The 16,035-nt window shown below is 37.9% G+C and overlaps 1 protein-coding gene across 6 annotated transcripts in view; it reads left to right on the plus strand.

Moving 5' to 3' along the window:
• The window catches only part of FBXL17 (F-box and leucine rich repeat protein 17), a 331,132-nt gene that overhangs the window by 19,870 nt on the left and 295,227 nt on the right, over positions 1 to 16,035 (plus strand). For all 6 annotated transcript variants that reach the window (XR_013943102.1, XM_080572810.1, XM_080572812.1 and 3 more), the window contains exon 4: positions 553 to 684. Coding sequence is in view for 5 of the 6 variants with exons in the window: in XM_080572810.1 (XP_080428936.1) it covers positions 553 to 684 (132 nt within the window). In the remaining variant the exon portion in view is untranslated. The remainder of the gene's footprint in view (positions 1 to 552; positions 685 to 16,035) is intronic.

The following is a 16,035-nucleotide window of genomic DNA, read 5'->3' on the forward strand; positions in this document are numbered from 1 at the left end:
TACATTTTCTAGAGACAATATATACTTTTTTTTAGAGACAGAGATCAAATCCTTTCAAAGTGTAATCTCCAGTCTACCTCTGGCTCATGGAGTTTTACTGGACTTAGTTACTATTTGGAACCAATATTAAAATAACATTCTTTGCAACACAAAAGCATGTAATTGAGATTTTTCAGGTATGCAAGAAGATTTCATTCTTCTGTTAATAGTGTGTAGGGTCAGCTATGAAGTAGTTATATTAAATCAAATATCCTATTGATGGTCTAGTATGCAGGCATTTTTATTTGCTTAAATATGCCCTATAAATTATGCAGTTCTGATGTGCAGCTCTTAGCTTCTTTTTGTTGACTGTAGTTAGCAATGTCATTTTGTCAAGTGTATAATTATAATCTTTCTTGTTTGTATATAGTACTTAAAAATCTGCAAATAAAGATCATTTTTAAAGGGGCAGGGGACAACACAAAAATCTTAACTCCCAACACTTTCTAGCTCAGTCAAATCCTATTGTTTTTCTTTATTTTTAAATACTTGCTTTGATTTCATTAATTGCAGCTGGGTTCAAAATGCAGAGAATTGAAAGACATTCATTTTGGGCAGTGTTACAAGATCTCAGATGAAGGAATGATCATTATAGCTAAAGGCTGTCTGAAGTTGCAAAGAATATACATGCAAGAAAACAAATTAGTAAGTACATGTCAAGTTGTTTTTTTTCCTATGGTATTTTCATTGTCAAAGCTTTCTCTTTTCATCAGTTTAAAACTTCTGTCTGAATTCACTGCTTTTTGGCAGTGAACTGCTTACAGATTTCTTTTAACTGTAACAACTTTGGTTCTACAGAGATAGCTCAGAAGGTGACTTGTAGTACATTTTAAACTAATGCTATTCCAGACACATACGAACTTCTGCTTTTTGACATGACATTCCAGGAATAACAGTTTGGGAGATGTTTGTGTAGGAGAATGTTTAGTTCATTGAAATGTTTCTTTCATTGATACCAATATATTTTTCTACTGTAAAATGTAGATTTATATAAACTTAAAGATTTTAGGAAGTTGCGTTCTTGACTGCAAATAAAACACTTATCTTTTCTTGAAATATGACACTTTCTTATCAGGATGCAGTAGCGTGTCCATACTAATAGAAAGAAGTTGTTGAGAGGTAATACAAGTATCTTTTGTCCTAATTATAGGTATAGGGATTAGTAAGTGATCTCTGAAGTAATGGTTTCTTATGTTCAGAACCAGTTTCTACGAAATGATAGTAGTTCTACTAAATGATAGTAGAGCATTTGCCTTATTTATTTATTCTTGCATGTAAGTAGAAGAATTTGCCTGCAGCTGAATTCTTAACTTTCAGCTTATTGTCAGGGCTGTAACCTTCGGTTTGAAAACCGCTGAAATGGAACAAATAAGTTATATATGCTGTTTTCTAACAAACCTTGTACACTGATTCATTTGATGTCTGGATTCAAATAGACAAATATACTAATGCCTAAGGCTGTTCATTTGAGAAATTTGAGTAGGGCTTCTATTTAAAAAACTAAAGTTTAAAAAAAAAATCGTAATAATTTGAGAAACAGGAGATAATGCCCAAAACAGGAATCTCAAAAAAGCTCACAAGTAGAAAAATTATGTTGTTCCTAGTCCTCATCTCCCCTTGGTAACAAAACAAACTCTCCAATCTGTCAGAAAAGGTCGTTGTTTTATCTATTATGATACCTGGAGGGTGGGGGAAAAAAAAAAAAAAACTGAAAGGTCTGAGAAGCTTAAGAGGAAAGCTTGCTACTACAAAAATTAACTTGGAGAAAGATAGGGAGATTCAAAATGTTACATATTTTTCATTGAAAAAGGAAGAACCTGTGCATCTTCAAGGTTTGCATGAAAGGTTATGCAATTTTATGTGAATATAAATTGTACAGTATATATAAATAGCTACGTATATGTATGATCACTGCAAAATATTTGGACAAGGTATTGATTTGACCATGTTTGTCTCACACTTGTTGTTGTTGAAGTCTGTATTCTCTATATAGCCTGAAATCTAACCCAAGCACTTTAACACTTAAAAGCTCTGTGGTTTTATTATCCGAAAAGTATTCTCTGTTGCAATGGAACACAGGAAGGATCTTCTTATTTTTAAGACAACCAGGAAAGATGTTCTTCACTTAAGCTATATTTGCATACAAAGGTATTATTGGAAATGTAACTTGAATTTTTCATTTAAAAAAAAATATTCAGACAAAAATATTTACTCTCAAATGAATAGGATTTTTTTATTATTTCATCACTTCTGAGTGTTTGTCAAGTAACTTACCAAAATTCACTCCTTGCACAATTTTTCGTGAATGTAGTTTTAAAATTAATTTTATTTAAAGTTGCTGCCCAGTCTGAATTTTCAGAAAAAAGATAAATATTTGGAAAACTTTGTTTAGCTTGTTCAGCTTTGTTCAGGTCCTGTCTGGTGCAGAAGCTTAAAAAAAAAAAAAAGTGTTCTTGAATGATTCCACTCGACAGCAGTCTGCTTCTACTTCTACTGAAGATGACAGTCTTTCCACTTGCTTGGGGCAGGATATTTTCAAATCTTGCTGTTGTGGAGGTTTAATCTCTGAAATGGTGAAACACTAAACTTGATGAAGCAAGCCAATCTGTATTTGTTATTGTAAACTAACATTTTAAACTAACATTAAACATTGTAAGCTAACCTTTCATAATAAAATAAAGATAAGAATTGTTTCATAATGTGTAGTTACCTTAAAAGGAAGGTTGATTGCAAATGCTAACCGACTGCTTGCTTTATTAATTTCTGTCGGTTGTTTTTGTTTTCAAGACTGTCTTCTAGAATAAAATCACTGTTAATATTTGCTGTGGCACATCTCATTTCCTACTCTTAGAGGTGGTTTGCAGAAGTGTGTGCGTATGTTTTCATCCTAAATCATTTTTCAAAATTGTAATATTGCTTTTTTTTTTTTTTTTTCCCTGTACCAAGAAGTGTGCTTGACATACAGCCTTGGTGTGTTTGTTTAAAGTACATAGATTGTCAGTCTGCTTAGGAAGAAGATATGTTTTTCGCTTTGTAAATAGCTTCCACTGCTTCCATGTAAATTCTATATATGAAGTCTGTATGTTTTGTTTTTTTCTTCTTTCTCCTTTTTTTTTCAAAGGTGCTCAAAATCATGTGAATCTTATGGGCAATTTGTACTGATTTTGAACTAGAGTGCATTACAGATGGTACACGATGGCTGGATTTTCATGTAGGCTTGTCTCAGGCTAATGGATTTTATACTTCAAAAATGCATCTATCGAGAGGCAACCAGCAGCTAAATAATGCCTTTGTGAGTGTTACTTTACAGTGAAATGTGGATCAGTGAACACTGTTCAGTTGCTTCATCTGTTGCTAAGTAACTCCATTATCAGACTGCTGAGCAGAAACACAGAGAGAAGAATTTATGTTCTGATCGTTTAATATAGTAGGATTTCACAGAAAAATAGACCCCTTTCTTTTTTGAAATCCTCATTATGTAATGGTAATAGGTGAAAGCTGCAAATAATAAACAGGTAGAAAGGATGTGTGAGGAGAAAGTTAAGTATCACAAGGCTTACAACACAAGGTTGTTTGCATAACTGTTTATGACTTATATCTCTTCAAAATATGTTTATTTTTCCTCTGTCCTTTGAATAGAATAGTAATTAAATGCAAAGCCTTCTTTCAGAAGCATACTGGCCATATTAGGAACATAGCGAAAACAATTTAGATTTGCAGGCCTTTTGAAGCATGTTTGAAGTACGTTGAGTTGTCTTTCCTTATCTGTTCCCAAAAAGTCTGATATAATCAAACTATCTCACAAATTCAGTGTAAAATGAAGAACGGATTACAACTTTGTCCAGACAAAGCTAGGGAACATCCTACCTTCTCGATTGATTTTTGTTGGACTTACTGTTTTGTGGTCTTGGCTGAAATTGAGTTCTATGAGTATAAATTTCATGTTTGCCTCATATGAATGATTACTGTGAGTGAAGCTGGTGGAAGATGAATTGGTTAATTTCGTCTGTTTTTTGTTTCTTTTTACCAACCTCTTTCAGTCTTTCCACCCCAGAGTAACAGTACTTCAGTTGAAAAATCAGAAAACTGTTCCCCATTAACATGCAATATTTAGACTGAGAATTGGCACGGAGCTGTACTTTAATCTGAATTGTTGATGAAAATAAACTGTTCTTCATTGCAGTCTTTCCTGGGTGAATGGAACCCTAAAAGGTTTTGGCTTATTTGTGGGAGATGGAGAACAACTTATTGGCTACTGTACACCTAAATGGAAGGTTTGCCCCCAGAAGCAGTTTTATGTAAGCTTCTCCATTTCCTCATTATGAATAGACAGAGATATGGCAGCCACACTTTAGAAATGGGAGAATCTTTTTCCTCATAACTACGTAGATTCTGCACAGTGAGTTCTTACTCACTGCCTTTCCGTAGGCTAGTGGCTTAATGGCTAAAATTATAAAAACAATGGTTGCTAGAACATAGCAGATGGGAGTTACAGACTTGTACTGCCCTACTCCACCTGGTGTCTCTTTTCTTTAATGGTGAATTAAATTTGGATTAGGAGGAGGAGTTTCTACTAATGAATAGGGCAGATATAGCTGAGGTTTTAGGTGGTATGAGGATAACAGCATTCCTACTGCTATGGTTTCTTCCTTTCCTGTCTTATTTTTACGCTTATTTAGGGGTAGATCGGAAATAATACTTGAACTAAGCTACTTCTGGGTAAACAAAAACTGGCTGGGTGGCTGGGTCCAAAGAGTAGTGGTGAATGGAGCTAAATCCAAATCCAATTGGAGGCTGGTCACAAGTGGCATCCCCAGGGCTCAGTACTGGGGCCAGTTCTCTTTAATATATTTATCAATAATCTGGATGAGGGGATTGAGTGCACCCTCAGTAAGGTTGCAGACGACACCAAGTTGGGCAAGAGTGTTGATCTGTTTGAGGGTAGGAACAGGTTGGATCGATGGGCTGAGGCCAACTGTATCAAGTTGAACAAGTCTAAGTACCAGGTCCTGCACTTTGGGCACAACCCCAAGCAACGCTACAGGCTTAGGGAAGAGTGGCTCAAAAGCTGTGCAGAGGAACAGGATCTGGGGGTGTCAGTTGATGCTCACCTGAACATGAGCTGGCAGTGTGCCCAGGTGGCCAAGAAAGCCAACAGCATCCTGGCTTGTATCAGGAACAGTGCAGCCAGCAGGACCAGGGAGGTGATCGTTGCCCTGTACTCAGTTCTGGTGAAGCTGCACCTTGAGTACTGTGTTCAGTTTTGGGCCCCTCACTACAAGAAGGACATCGAGGTGCTGGAGTGTGTCTGAAGAAGGGCAAAGTGGCTGGTGAAGGGTGTGAGAAACATCTCAAATAGCTTTCTTCAGACAGGATCTTCTGCGAACCTATTTTATTCGCGATTGCAATGGCAGGCGTCCTGTCAATCAGGAGCGCATTTTAGTAAACATAATCATAACCTTTATTCCCTATTACCCGCTGCCTGATTCACCTCCCCTGTTTCCTCATTGTCTGAGTACTACAGGTTCACAAGCTACTCGACGCTCCTCTATACCATATTTGTGCAGTTTTTCTTTTTTTCAACCCTTTGATTTCTCCTTTCTTATGCTTTGAGAACTTGTGATCTTTGTTTTACTGTTCTCACACTGCTCATCCTGTTTTCCTCAAGCTTCTACCTTATTTTGGAACAGTGAGGCCTTACACTGTCCACTTACCTACTTAGCATTTCTTCTTCTTATGACTACACAGCTACCTTGGAATACAGAAAGTTAATTCTCTACTGCAAAAACACAACTTAGTTTCTCACAATTCCCCCCTCTTCTTTTCTTACTTCTATTGTTGTTTTTGCACCTCTTCACATACTGCACTCCTGAGTTTTTCCAACATTAAGGCGCAATACTCTTCTTCGGATGTCACGGGGGATGATAGATATACAATGCCATAATTATTACAATACCAACAGATAGTTGTTTGAGCCAATTCTGTTCAGGTCATCACAAAATTAGTTTCTCTCAAAAGTTTCTAAATCCCCAAGAAGTGTCATCCTGAGCTAGTCTATGTAGGATCTTGTTTTTTTTTTTTTTTTCCTTCCCAAATATTTTTGAGATCAGTCAAATTCATCCCGTTTGATCTACATATATACAGCAACTAGTATTAATTACAGTGTGAGCTCCTCCATATGAGGTTATTAATAAATCTAATACTATTTGATTCTAGAGTACTATTTTTGCAAACTTATCAAACGTATTTTCTAGTTCTTCAATTATAGCTGAGATATTTACAATAGCGTTTTCTAATTCACTCACCCCTCACCAAGGTAAAAACCACCTTGCAAAACTGTAAAATGCTAGAGAATTTTACTAAAGGATTGTCCGGAGTCCGCTTAATTCTGCGTGTGGTCTCAAGGAACTGTGGCTTTGCGGGTCCTCAATAATAGTTACATTTGGAATTATTGTTTCCAGGGTGCAAGCTCCCTTCCATCCTAGGGGCAACAACTTTCTGGCTTTATTGCCACATAGCCAGAACCACTCCTTGCCATTCGGGACAGGCCATCTGGTTACAGGATTCTCATGTTGTATCTGGTGTGCATTAAGTATATTAGCATTCCCATGGCTACCGTATTCAGTACAGTATGGATTCTTCCCTTTTTCATGGATATTTCCACACCCAGTAATAATTGCCCCCTGAGTTTTCTATCAATGTTGTTTAAACGGCACCTTTGATAACACAATATATTGTAGCCAGGATTGTGTGTAGGGAACTCAACTTCAAAATCTATTCCTTCCCGGGACTATGTATGATCTGTCATTTTTAGAAATCTAGAGAATCCAGACACAGTTGCTGCTGGAAATAGCAATCAGGGACAAGGCCTTTTCAGTCTTCCTAGGCATCTGGGTGCAAATCCAACAATTAGTTCAAGATAGAACTGAAGAGATGTTCTGGATTAATTGGAAATGCTGATTTTTTCCTCCATCCTATCACTAATTCATTGAGAATAGGTATTACTAAGATAAAATACAACATTTCTATGTATATATACACCCCTATAATAATTAAGAAATAATAATTAAGAAAAACAATAAAAATCACAAACTAATAAGAATTCTTCTGGTGGGGATTAAACACCCCCCTTTCTCCCACTTCCAGGGAGTGTTCCCTGGAAAGACTTTAGATTCTGTGTAATTCTATCCCTTTTACTCATTAATTCATTAAGAATGCTTCTAAGGAGAAGTTAAAGGTTTACAATAGATAGTTTTAACAGTTTTAACCTTAAAAGTCTTTGTTAATGCAGTCTCTCTGGTATCAGGGTTAACTGATGCTTTTACCCAGATATGAGTCCACCCTTTCTCAGCCATTCTTACTGTCGTCTCGGTAGTCAGGAGCACTTGGAACAGCCCGTCCCACTCAGGTTGTAGTTTCAGTTCTCTCCATGTTCACATCAGATCCCAATCTCTTCGGAATGGATGGATCAGGACTTCCAAGGGTGGGGTTTGAGCTAACAGTCCACGGGTCCTGAGAGATGACAAAGATGACAGCCCAAGTATATAGTTCTTGAGAAAAGCATCTTTAGTTTCAAATTGAGGTAATTCATTCCCTTTGTCCTTGTACAGCAATCCAAATAATATTTCATATGGTCCACATCTTTTCTTGGTGCAGTTTGAATTCAGAGAAGTGCCAAAGATAAGCACTTTGTTTGGGGAAGCTGAGTTCCCAGAACTTAGTCAACTGCTTCTGTACTGTCTGATCTGCTCCACCCTTCCAGAAGAGGAAGGATGCCAAGGAGTGTGAAATTTCCACTTAATTCCTAGAGTCCACATTAGCCTTTGCAATATTTCTGACATAAAGTGATTTCTTTGATCAGAGTCAATATTTTCAACAATTCCATACGTGGGAGTTATTTGTTCTAGAATTACTTTAGTTACTATGTTTGAAGTAGCAGACACTAAAGGGAAAGCTTCCACCCACCATGACAAATGATCGACCAAAGCTAGTAAGTATTTAAATCTACCTACTGTAAGGAGTTCCGTAAAACCTACCTGTACATCTTGGAAGCGTTGAATTCCTGGTTCTCGCTCCTCTCGCTCCCGCAGGCTGACTGCGGATAATTTTCGTATTTAACTTTTGACATACTACACAACTCCTGCGTACTTGTTCAGCCAGAATATATATATTCCTACACATATATATTTCCGTAGCACAGCATCACCCATTGCTTGAATTCTCCAATGACCCTCTTGATGTGAAACAGTTAATATTTGCCTCATTAGCACTTTATTCAGTATTTCTCTCCCATCAGGGAGTATCTATTTTCCTTTGGACTTTGTGACTCCTAATTCCTTAAAAATCTCTTTCTCTTAAAACTTTTTAGTTCTTTTTAGTTTTGGGTAGGGGTAGCTCAACAATTCCCTGAATCCTCTCTGGATTTATTCTTCATTCCCCCTCAGACACTAGATGCCCTAAATATTTGACTTCTCTTTCTATGAATTTTAATTTATTTTCCAATATTTTCGAGCCCTGTTTTCTCAGAAAGTTGAATAGCTTGTTAGTGGCTTCCTTCACAACTGTTTTCTCCTGTCCTGACAATAAAAGATCATCCACATATTGTAACAGTAACCCCTCCTTTGGAAGTTGGAATTACTCCAAAATTTGTTCTAGAAATTGCCCAAATAAATTGGTGGCCCTGTAAACCCCTGAGGTGAAATTGTCTATCTGTATTGCTGCTTCTGCCCCATTTCAGGGTCTTTCCACTCAAAGGCAAGTATATCTTTGCTCTCAAGGTCTGAGAGCACCCCATTAATAATACTGTTATTCCAGTCTAACAATTTACTATTTGAATGCCCAATTTCATCATCAAATCCTTTCCCAACAAGTCAGTCCGTGCCTCGGGTGCATACAGTAATTGCCCAGTGATCATTCTATCCCTAGTCTCAGCTTGGTGTCCCCAAAAAGTGGCACTGTTATCCCAGTCCCTTCTTCCCCCATCACATTTAGGGTTTCATTAGTTAATTTAAGCCTTAATACTTTACTGGCCAGTAATGACCTAGCTGCTTCAGTGTATTGGGTTCACATGGCAAGGTTCTGGTAGCAGAGGAGGCTGCAGTGGTAGCCCTTGTGAGAAGAATCCAGCAGCTGCCCCATGTTAGATAAGGGCCAGTTTCAGCCTGCTCCAAAGGGGCCCACTGCTGCCCAGAGCCAAGCCATGAGCAGTGCGTTTTAAATCTGTATGAGAGCACACCCAAGAAAAGGAAAAAAATGCTGCACAACAGCGGTTAGGAGAGTGAGGAGTAAGAAACCTCCCTGCAGGCACCAAGGTCAGTGCAGTGGAGGGGGAGTGCAGTGCAGAGGTGCTCCAGGTGCCGGAGCTGAAGCCCCCCCACGGCCCACAGAGAGGCCCCTGGTGGGGAAGGCAGACCCCCGCAGCCCATGGTGTACTGCAGCAGAGCAGATCTCCAAGGTGCAGCCCATTTAGGAACAGCCCAGGAAGGTCGGCACCCCACGAGAGGGACCCCACACCAGAGCAGCTCTCAAAGAGCCCGTTTTTCACTGCCCGTGGAGAAACCCACACAGGAACAGCCCAGGAAGGTCAGCACACCACAGCAGAGCAGGGGGGAGAGTGACCGTGAAGGAGCAGTGGAAACGAAGCATGATTGCAGCCCCCACTCCTGCCCCCCCCCCCCCCCCCCCCCCCCATGCCACTCAGGGCAGGGAAGAGATAGAAGAGAGTGGATGGGGGAAGGTGCCCCCAGCTTGTTTCTTTGTTTCTTACCGCTCCAGCCTAGGTAATAAATTTCATTAATCTTCCTATTCTAAGTCTGTTTTACCCATAATGATATTTGCAGAGTGATCCCCATTGAGGTACACTTTTTCATTTATCAGGGAACTTTTATCAGGGAACATTTATCAGGGCTTTCTGAGAAGCCCTGACTCCCCTATTTTGAATTTATAACAGCAATCTCTCCTCCTTCTTCCACTCCAGATACTCCTATTTGAAGTAGCTGGCCTGGCCACACTTAAAACATCTTCTCAAAGCCTGTCCCTGCTAGGATTTAGGCTGCAACACAGGTAGCTTTCCTTGTCTGCTGTTCCTCTGTCTCTCTTCCTCTTCTTTCCATCCTGCGCCCTCTATGTCCCCCTCTGCCTCACTGCCCAGTATGCTGTGAATACCATTTGTTTCGCTCTCTGCTTTTCCTTCGCATCTCCCCTCCTGGCATACACCTTCATACTACCCACACTGTTCACTCCATCCTCCCACCTTCTGGAGCTTTTTCTGCATATCTGGCCAGGCTTTAAACACAAAATGAACTTTAAAGAGCCCTTGGGCTACCGGGTCCTCAGGATTCATCCCCGAGTACTTTCTAATTCTGACCCTGAGTCTCTCGTAGGATTTCAGTGTTGTGGGTTGTTATTATCACAGTTAGATAAGCAGATATTTCTGCTCTATCGGAGTTACTCTCGGTCCAGGGGGCTTGTTAGTTCTTTCCCATTCTTGCATAGCTGCCTGGCAAATCATTCCCCTCCTAAACATTCTTCTCCAGGGAATAACATACTCCAGATTGACATTTCCACCCCCCACCCCCGGAATAAAAATTAGGCCTTAGAAACGGATTTGACTGTTCTGCTACGCCCTTGGTTAAAGACTTCATTTCCTTCTTAAAGCTCCTAACCTCTCTGCTGGTAAGGGGGGAGTGGCACTGGCCCTGCTTCGGCCCTGCATGGCCCCAAGGCCCCACTGGGACCCCCCAGCCTCCGCTCCTGCTGCTCCGCACTCCCCGACGCAGCTTCCCCAGGGACAGCATTAATTGCAGTCCCTGTCTCCCCTCCTGGAGCACCTGCCACTGCCTCCGGTGCAATATTAGGATTATAGGGAACATAATTGATTCCTCCTCCGAAATTGGACCTTATTGTTTACATATAAATTTCAAGCCTGAATTTTCATCAGACCCGTATTTTGGCCAAAATACTGAAGTTCCTTTTATTAGCTTTTTAGGCCAGACAATTACACAATATCAAACCATTTTTTTAAATTATATTTTTAAATCTTTTTTCCCTAGTTTCTGGGTTGTTTTTCCAAATCCTTATCATTCTCTCCAAAGGGCTATCTTTAGGCACAATCCCGGGGTCTCCAACCCCACGCTGCTGACTCTTGGAACCCTTAATCCCCAGCTCTTCCTGACGTGCTGCTGTGGACTTTACCACCCACAGGGTACCACATGCCTTCACCTAGGATTAGGACAGAGGTGGGGTGTACTGCTGAGCACCTCACTTCACTGTGCTCGGAATACCGTACACCTAAGGGCCCAAACCCCCGAGACTTTCTTTTGCTTGTCTCTCTTTCGCTTCGTCCCTCTCCAGCCGAGGGGACTTCATTCGTCCCCTCGCGGGACTACAGAACCTTGCAGGTTGGGACTCCACACTCGCTTCGCACTATAAGTGCATCTCATTCACACTCCACACAAGAGTCTTCCCGAACCCAACCCGAGGCAAGATAAGGTAAAGTTTCCCTTACCTCTTACTAAGATTTTTTTCTCCTTTTTCCTCCTGTTCTTGTTTGGAAATCAGTTCTCCTTTTTCCTTATGAATCAGCTACAAACCATTTACTTAAGCGGTGTATCCTTTGTGCATGACAACAGTGCAAACATGTGGAGAGGAAAAAGTACTCTGCTTTGAGTTTAGTCCGGGCAAATTGCTTGAGGGGGAGAGTCAGACATATACACTACGTCATCTGGTAATGTGAACTACTGAAGTTTAGAGTATATAGAAATCTCTCTTTTCCACTGGTAAGTGAAAAAGGGGTTGGGAGAAAAACATCCTTTCTTAATGTGATTTACTTTCTCCCTCACCTATTTCATTTTTTTAACATATAATTGCTTCAAAATGTTGTTCTACTTAAAAGAAAATTTCTAAAAAGGATCATTTTACCATGCTTCTTTGTTAATACTTTCCCAAAATACTTTCTAACTAGATTATTTAATTGTTTCGAGGTTTTGAAAAGAGCTGTAGTTGTTCCAGACTTCTCTACTATTATTATTAAAAGCTCATGTTCTCCTTCAAAGTGTGGTTAGACATGGAACACACGTAGGACTATTTACTTGCTAAGCATATGAATAGATATTGAATATGACACCAGTACTGAGTCCGGTCACTCTACTGTATATCATAGCTGTGGACAATGGTACTTCATCTTTTTATATTAGAACTTTCTAAAGCAAAAATTTCATATGGATGACATTGTTAGTAGTGTGCACTAATGATGAAGTCTTTAGAGTACTTTAGTTTGTCAACCATGCTACTGATGTAACAAAAACTACTACTGTACTGCAAAAATAATGTTCCATGCTTTAAAAACATATTCAATAACCCAAACTAAGCTGAGATATGGGAAAATACACTTTCATAAATGTTGAGACATCTATTCAATATTAAAAGCAGTCTTGAAAAGTTAATCTTTCAAGAAGCTTCCCTTTTGTTACATTCACTGTGTTTCTTTTTACAACAAAATAGAATAGTTTGATCATTTCTTCAGAAATCTAGGTGTTACAGCCCTACTTCTTGAATTGGATTTTTGCCTTTGTTCAGAACTGTTGTATTTTGACTTAGTTTTTCAAATCCTGTTCTTAAGGTAAGCATTTGTGCTGAGCTTGATGTTAAAAGGAGGCAGAAAAAGTCAAGATATGTTCTTATGCATAAATATGTATTTTCTGTAAAGGCACTTGAACAGGTGTCCGGTTTTTATGTTTTATTTAAATATTTCTGTAAATAATTTGGCAATAAATACATTACTTCATATTCACCCTTAGGTGGCGGTATTGACTTTTTAGTGGTAACAGGTCTTGAAATCCTTGGTACAGTGAATTACCAACACACAGTGCATAACTTCTGAGTATTGTACTGCTATTAAATATCCTGTTTTCTCTTCGGTTCATCTGTCAGGATCACTAAGTTGTTCTTATGTGTCTTCAGAATGTTAGCAACAGGTTTTATAAAAAAGCTTATTCAACTAAACAGTATTCAACTTTTGCAGTACAGTTATGCACTGTACTTATGGAAGTACTTCAGAAGGTTTGCTATGTGTAGTTCATTAAATACTAGAAAAGAAGAGGGAAAGAACTGGGTAGAATTTTGGGATATTGTGGGATGTTTTATGTTTTGTTTGTTTTTTAAATAGAATGAGAGCTAAGAATATAGGATGGAAATGCATATATCTATGCTGGATGTACTGAGTATAAGTTGAATGAATCAAAACTGCTGCTGGCTATCCTGAGTGATACCCTAGAGAAAACCAACTTCATGATTTGCTTTTTACCTGTTGCTAGGTAAGAACACCTTCTGCAGTGATAATGCTGTTTTGAACTTGTCCCTTCTTAAAGGCCAAGGTCTTCTGGGTATGCATATTCAAGAATACATCCCAGAAAACTTTTGGCCAACTACTGACTATCTTTAGAAAATAAATCCTTTTGTTTTCCTTTTTGAAAACAAAGAGTACTGAATCTAATTAATTATATTACTTTTGTGCACTTTTGTCTAATATTGTTTTACTATGTAGGGCATTCATTTTATTTTTAATAACATAAAAAAAAATGCACTGAGTGTTTCACTCAAGTTATTTTTCAAGGGTATGTGTCAGAGAGGCAAACCAATTCTGTTTAAACCATTAATGTCAGGTATATTTGGAGTCCTTTAAAGTAATAATTTTCAAATTAATGCATAACACTGTATTTGGGGTTAAAATGCAGCATGTCCTCTTAAGTTATACTGAAAGTATTTTTCTTGTATTGTTCTACAGATATCTTATTGCTGCAGAAGGAGATTTTACTCAAGCGTTGCAAGCTGTTGTGCTTTGTTTTGTTTGTTTTGTTTTGTTCATTATTTTAACCTTCCTTAATGTTTCTGTCCTTTTGTATGGTTTCTTCCTTAAAATATGTCTTCAATAGGCAAACCTTGTAAATAGGCAGGTGAGAGAAATTTTTACTTAAGATGAATTCAGTGTTTGTGAAACTCTTCAGACTGACAGCATTGGAAACAGAAGTCTTCTTTGTGTCCACTAAACAGGTACAGCGTGAGCAGCAGCAGTGCAAGCTTCACCACACTGCCCCACCAAAGCGGTGCAAACCCTGACCTAGAGAGAGACCTCTGTAGCAAGGGTTAAAAGGCTTGTTCAGTCTCCATGCTCACTCAGTCTTTACTGAGGCTGCCAATGGGAGTACTCATTTGTGATAGTGGATAGATAGCCACATCACAAAAGCACCCGGAACTGGACTGAAGGCACCAACTTATTTCATAAAAACTGCAGAGGATCTGCCAAATGTTTAACTTCAGTTACTGCAGACCTGAGCCACTGGTAGAAGTGAACGGCTCCATGTCCGATTGCCAATTCCCTGAGTTTAGTCTTTCTCTAAATACTAGTGCAGCTTCTCTATACTATACTATGCAGAAACTGAATGTGTGCAGACTGTAATTTTTGTGTAAAGTTAGTTGTGTACAATTTTTGAATGCTTGACTGTACATATAAACACCATGGCTTAATGTCAGCTATATGTTTTCATTATTTTGTGCCTTTTTCTTTTGTCTATATATATATATATATATAAAAAAAAAGGCAAACAAAACAGAGAAAAAACAAGTAATACATTTAATGAGCTTTCTAATAAATTACTGGATGTTGTGAGTTGACTTGTCATGTATGAGTGTGTGTGTATATATATTTAAAAGCAACAAAATTTAAGTTGTAATATGTATTGTTGTATTACTTATGTTTTCAGACCTTTCTGGTTAGGTTATGTGTGGTAGATTAAAAACAGCAGTTAAAAAAAATAAACGGTGAACTTCTATTTTGATATGAAATTAGGTATTATATCACTGATAGTTCTTCAGGCTTTAATTTGTATTACTACTTGTGATAGACGTTTCACATATGTATAAAAATGTGGATTTTTTTTTTTTTAGATTAACTGTAGATTATCATGACAAACACTAAGGGTTTGAATAAAATAAGAACTTAAAAGTGCCTAATGCAGAACTTTTTTCTATAGTTTGGTCAACATTTCAGTATAAGATGAATAATCATTTGATACTTGCAGATGATATATTTGCATATCATTATAAGGTTAAATATATCTAATTATACATTTAAGTGGTATCAGCTAATGCCTGTACAATAATGACTAACATGTTAGGGAACGTGAACATCAAATTTCCAATGTACTGTAGTGAGTTTCAATATATAAGATTCAGGTACTAAAATTCAGGTACTAAAAATACAACCATAATGGATGGAGGTAACGTGAGAAAGCCAAGAGAAAATTGCATCAAGGTGGGGGTTTTAAATATCAGTCATTTTTATGCTCTCTCTATAGTTATTGAGAGAGCCATTGTATAAAGTAATTTAAATACTTACCAAAGACAATGCCAGTACTGAGTAGCATTTGTAGGGTATTTCTGTATTTCCAAAGCATGCAAGTTTTTTTTTTAATTATTAAGCACTCTACCAAACTGGAAATATAAACTGAAAATGTAATTAGTAGTCAGATCATAAGATGCATAAACAGTTTCTTTATTGTTGTGGTGTTCTGTTTAACTTGACCTGTTAGCATTTTATGTAAAAAGAATGAATGCAAGTAAAAGCAAATTAATAGAAAGTTGCAATAGCACTTGACTTCAAAAAAGGCTTTTACTGAAGCAATAAAACCTCTGCAATAATATATAACTGCTATACCAAAAAAGATGTATGTAAAATTATATTTTTCTTGGATTCCAGTAATTAATAGATTTTACAATCTAATCTGGTTACTAAAGTGATAAATTTTTACTGAACTAAGCAAAATGTTTGATTTTCATTAGGTGGGATAGATATACATAAATTTTAATGGATGTAATAGATCTTGAATTCAACTGGATTAGGCACTTTTTTGTTTATTTTGCTGCTTTTTGTTTTTGAATACATTATTTAATCCTTAAATTTGATTTAAAAATTTGTGACCAGGGATTGGTAGCTGGATA

This window comes from Anser brachyrhynchus (genome assembly GCF_964034855.1).
Source record: "Anser brachyrhynchus genome assembly, chromosome: Z".
NCBI classification, from domain to species: Eukaryota; Metazoa; Chordata; class Aves; order Anseriformes; family Anatidae; genus Anser; species Anser brachyrhynchus.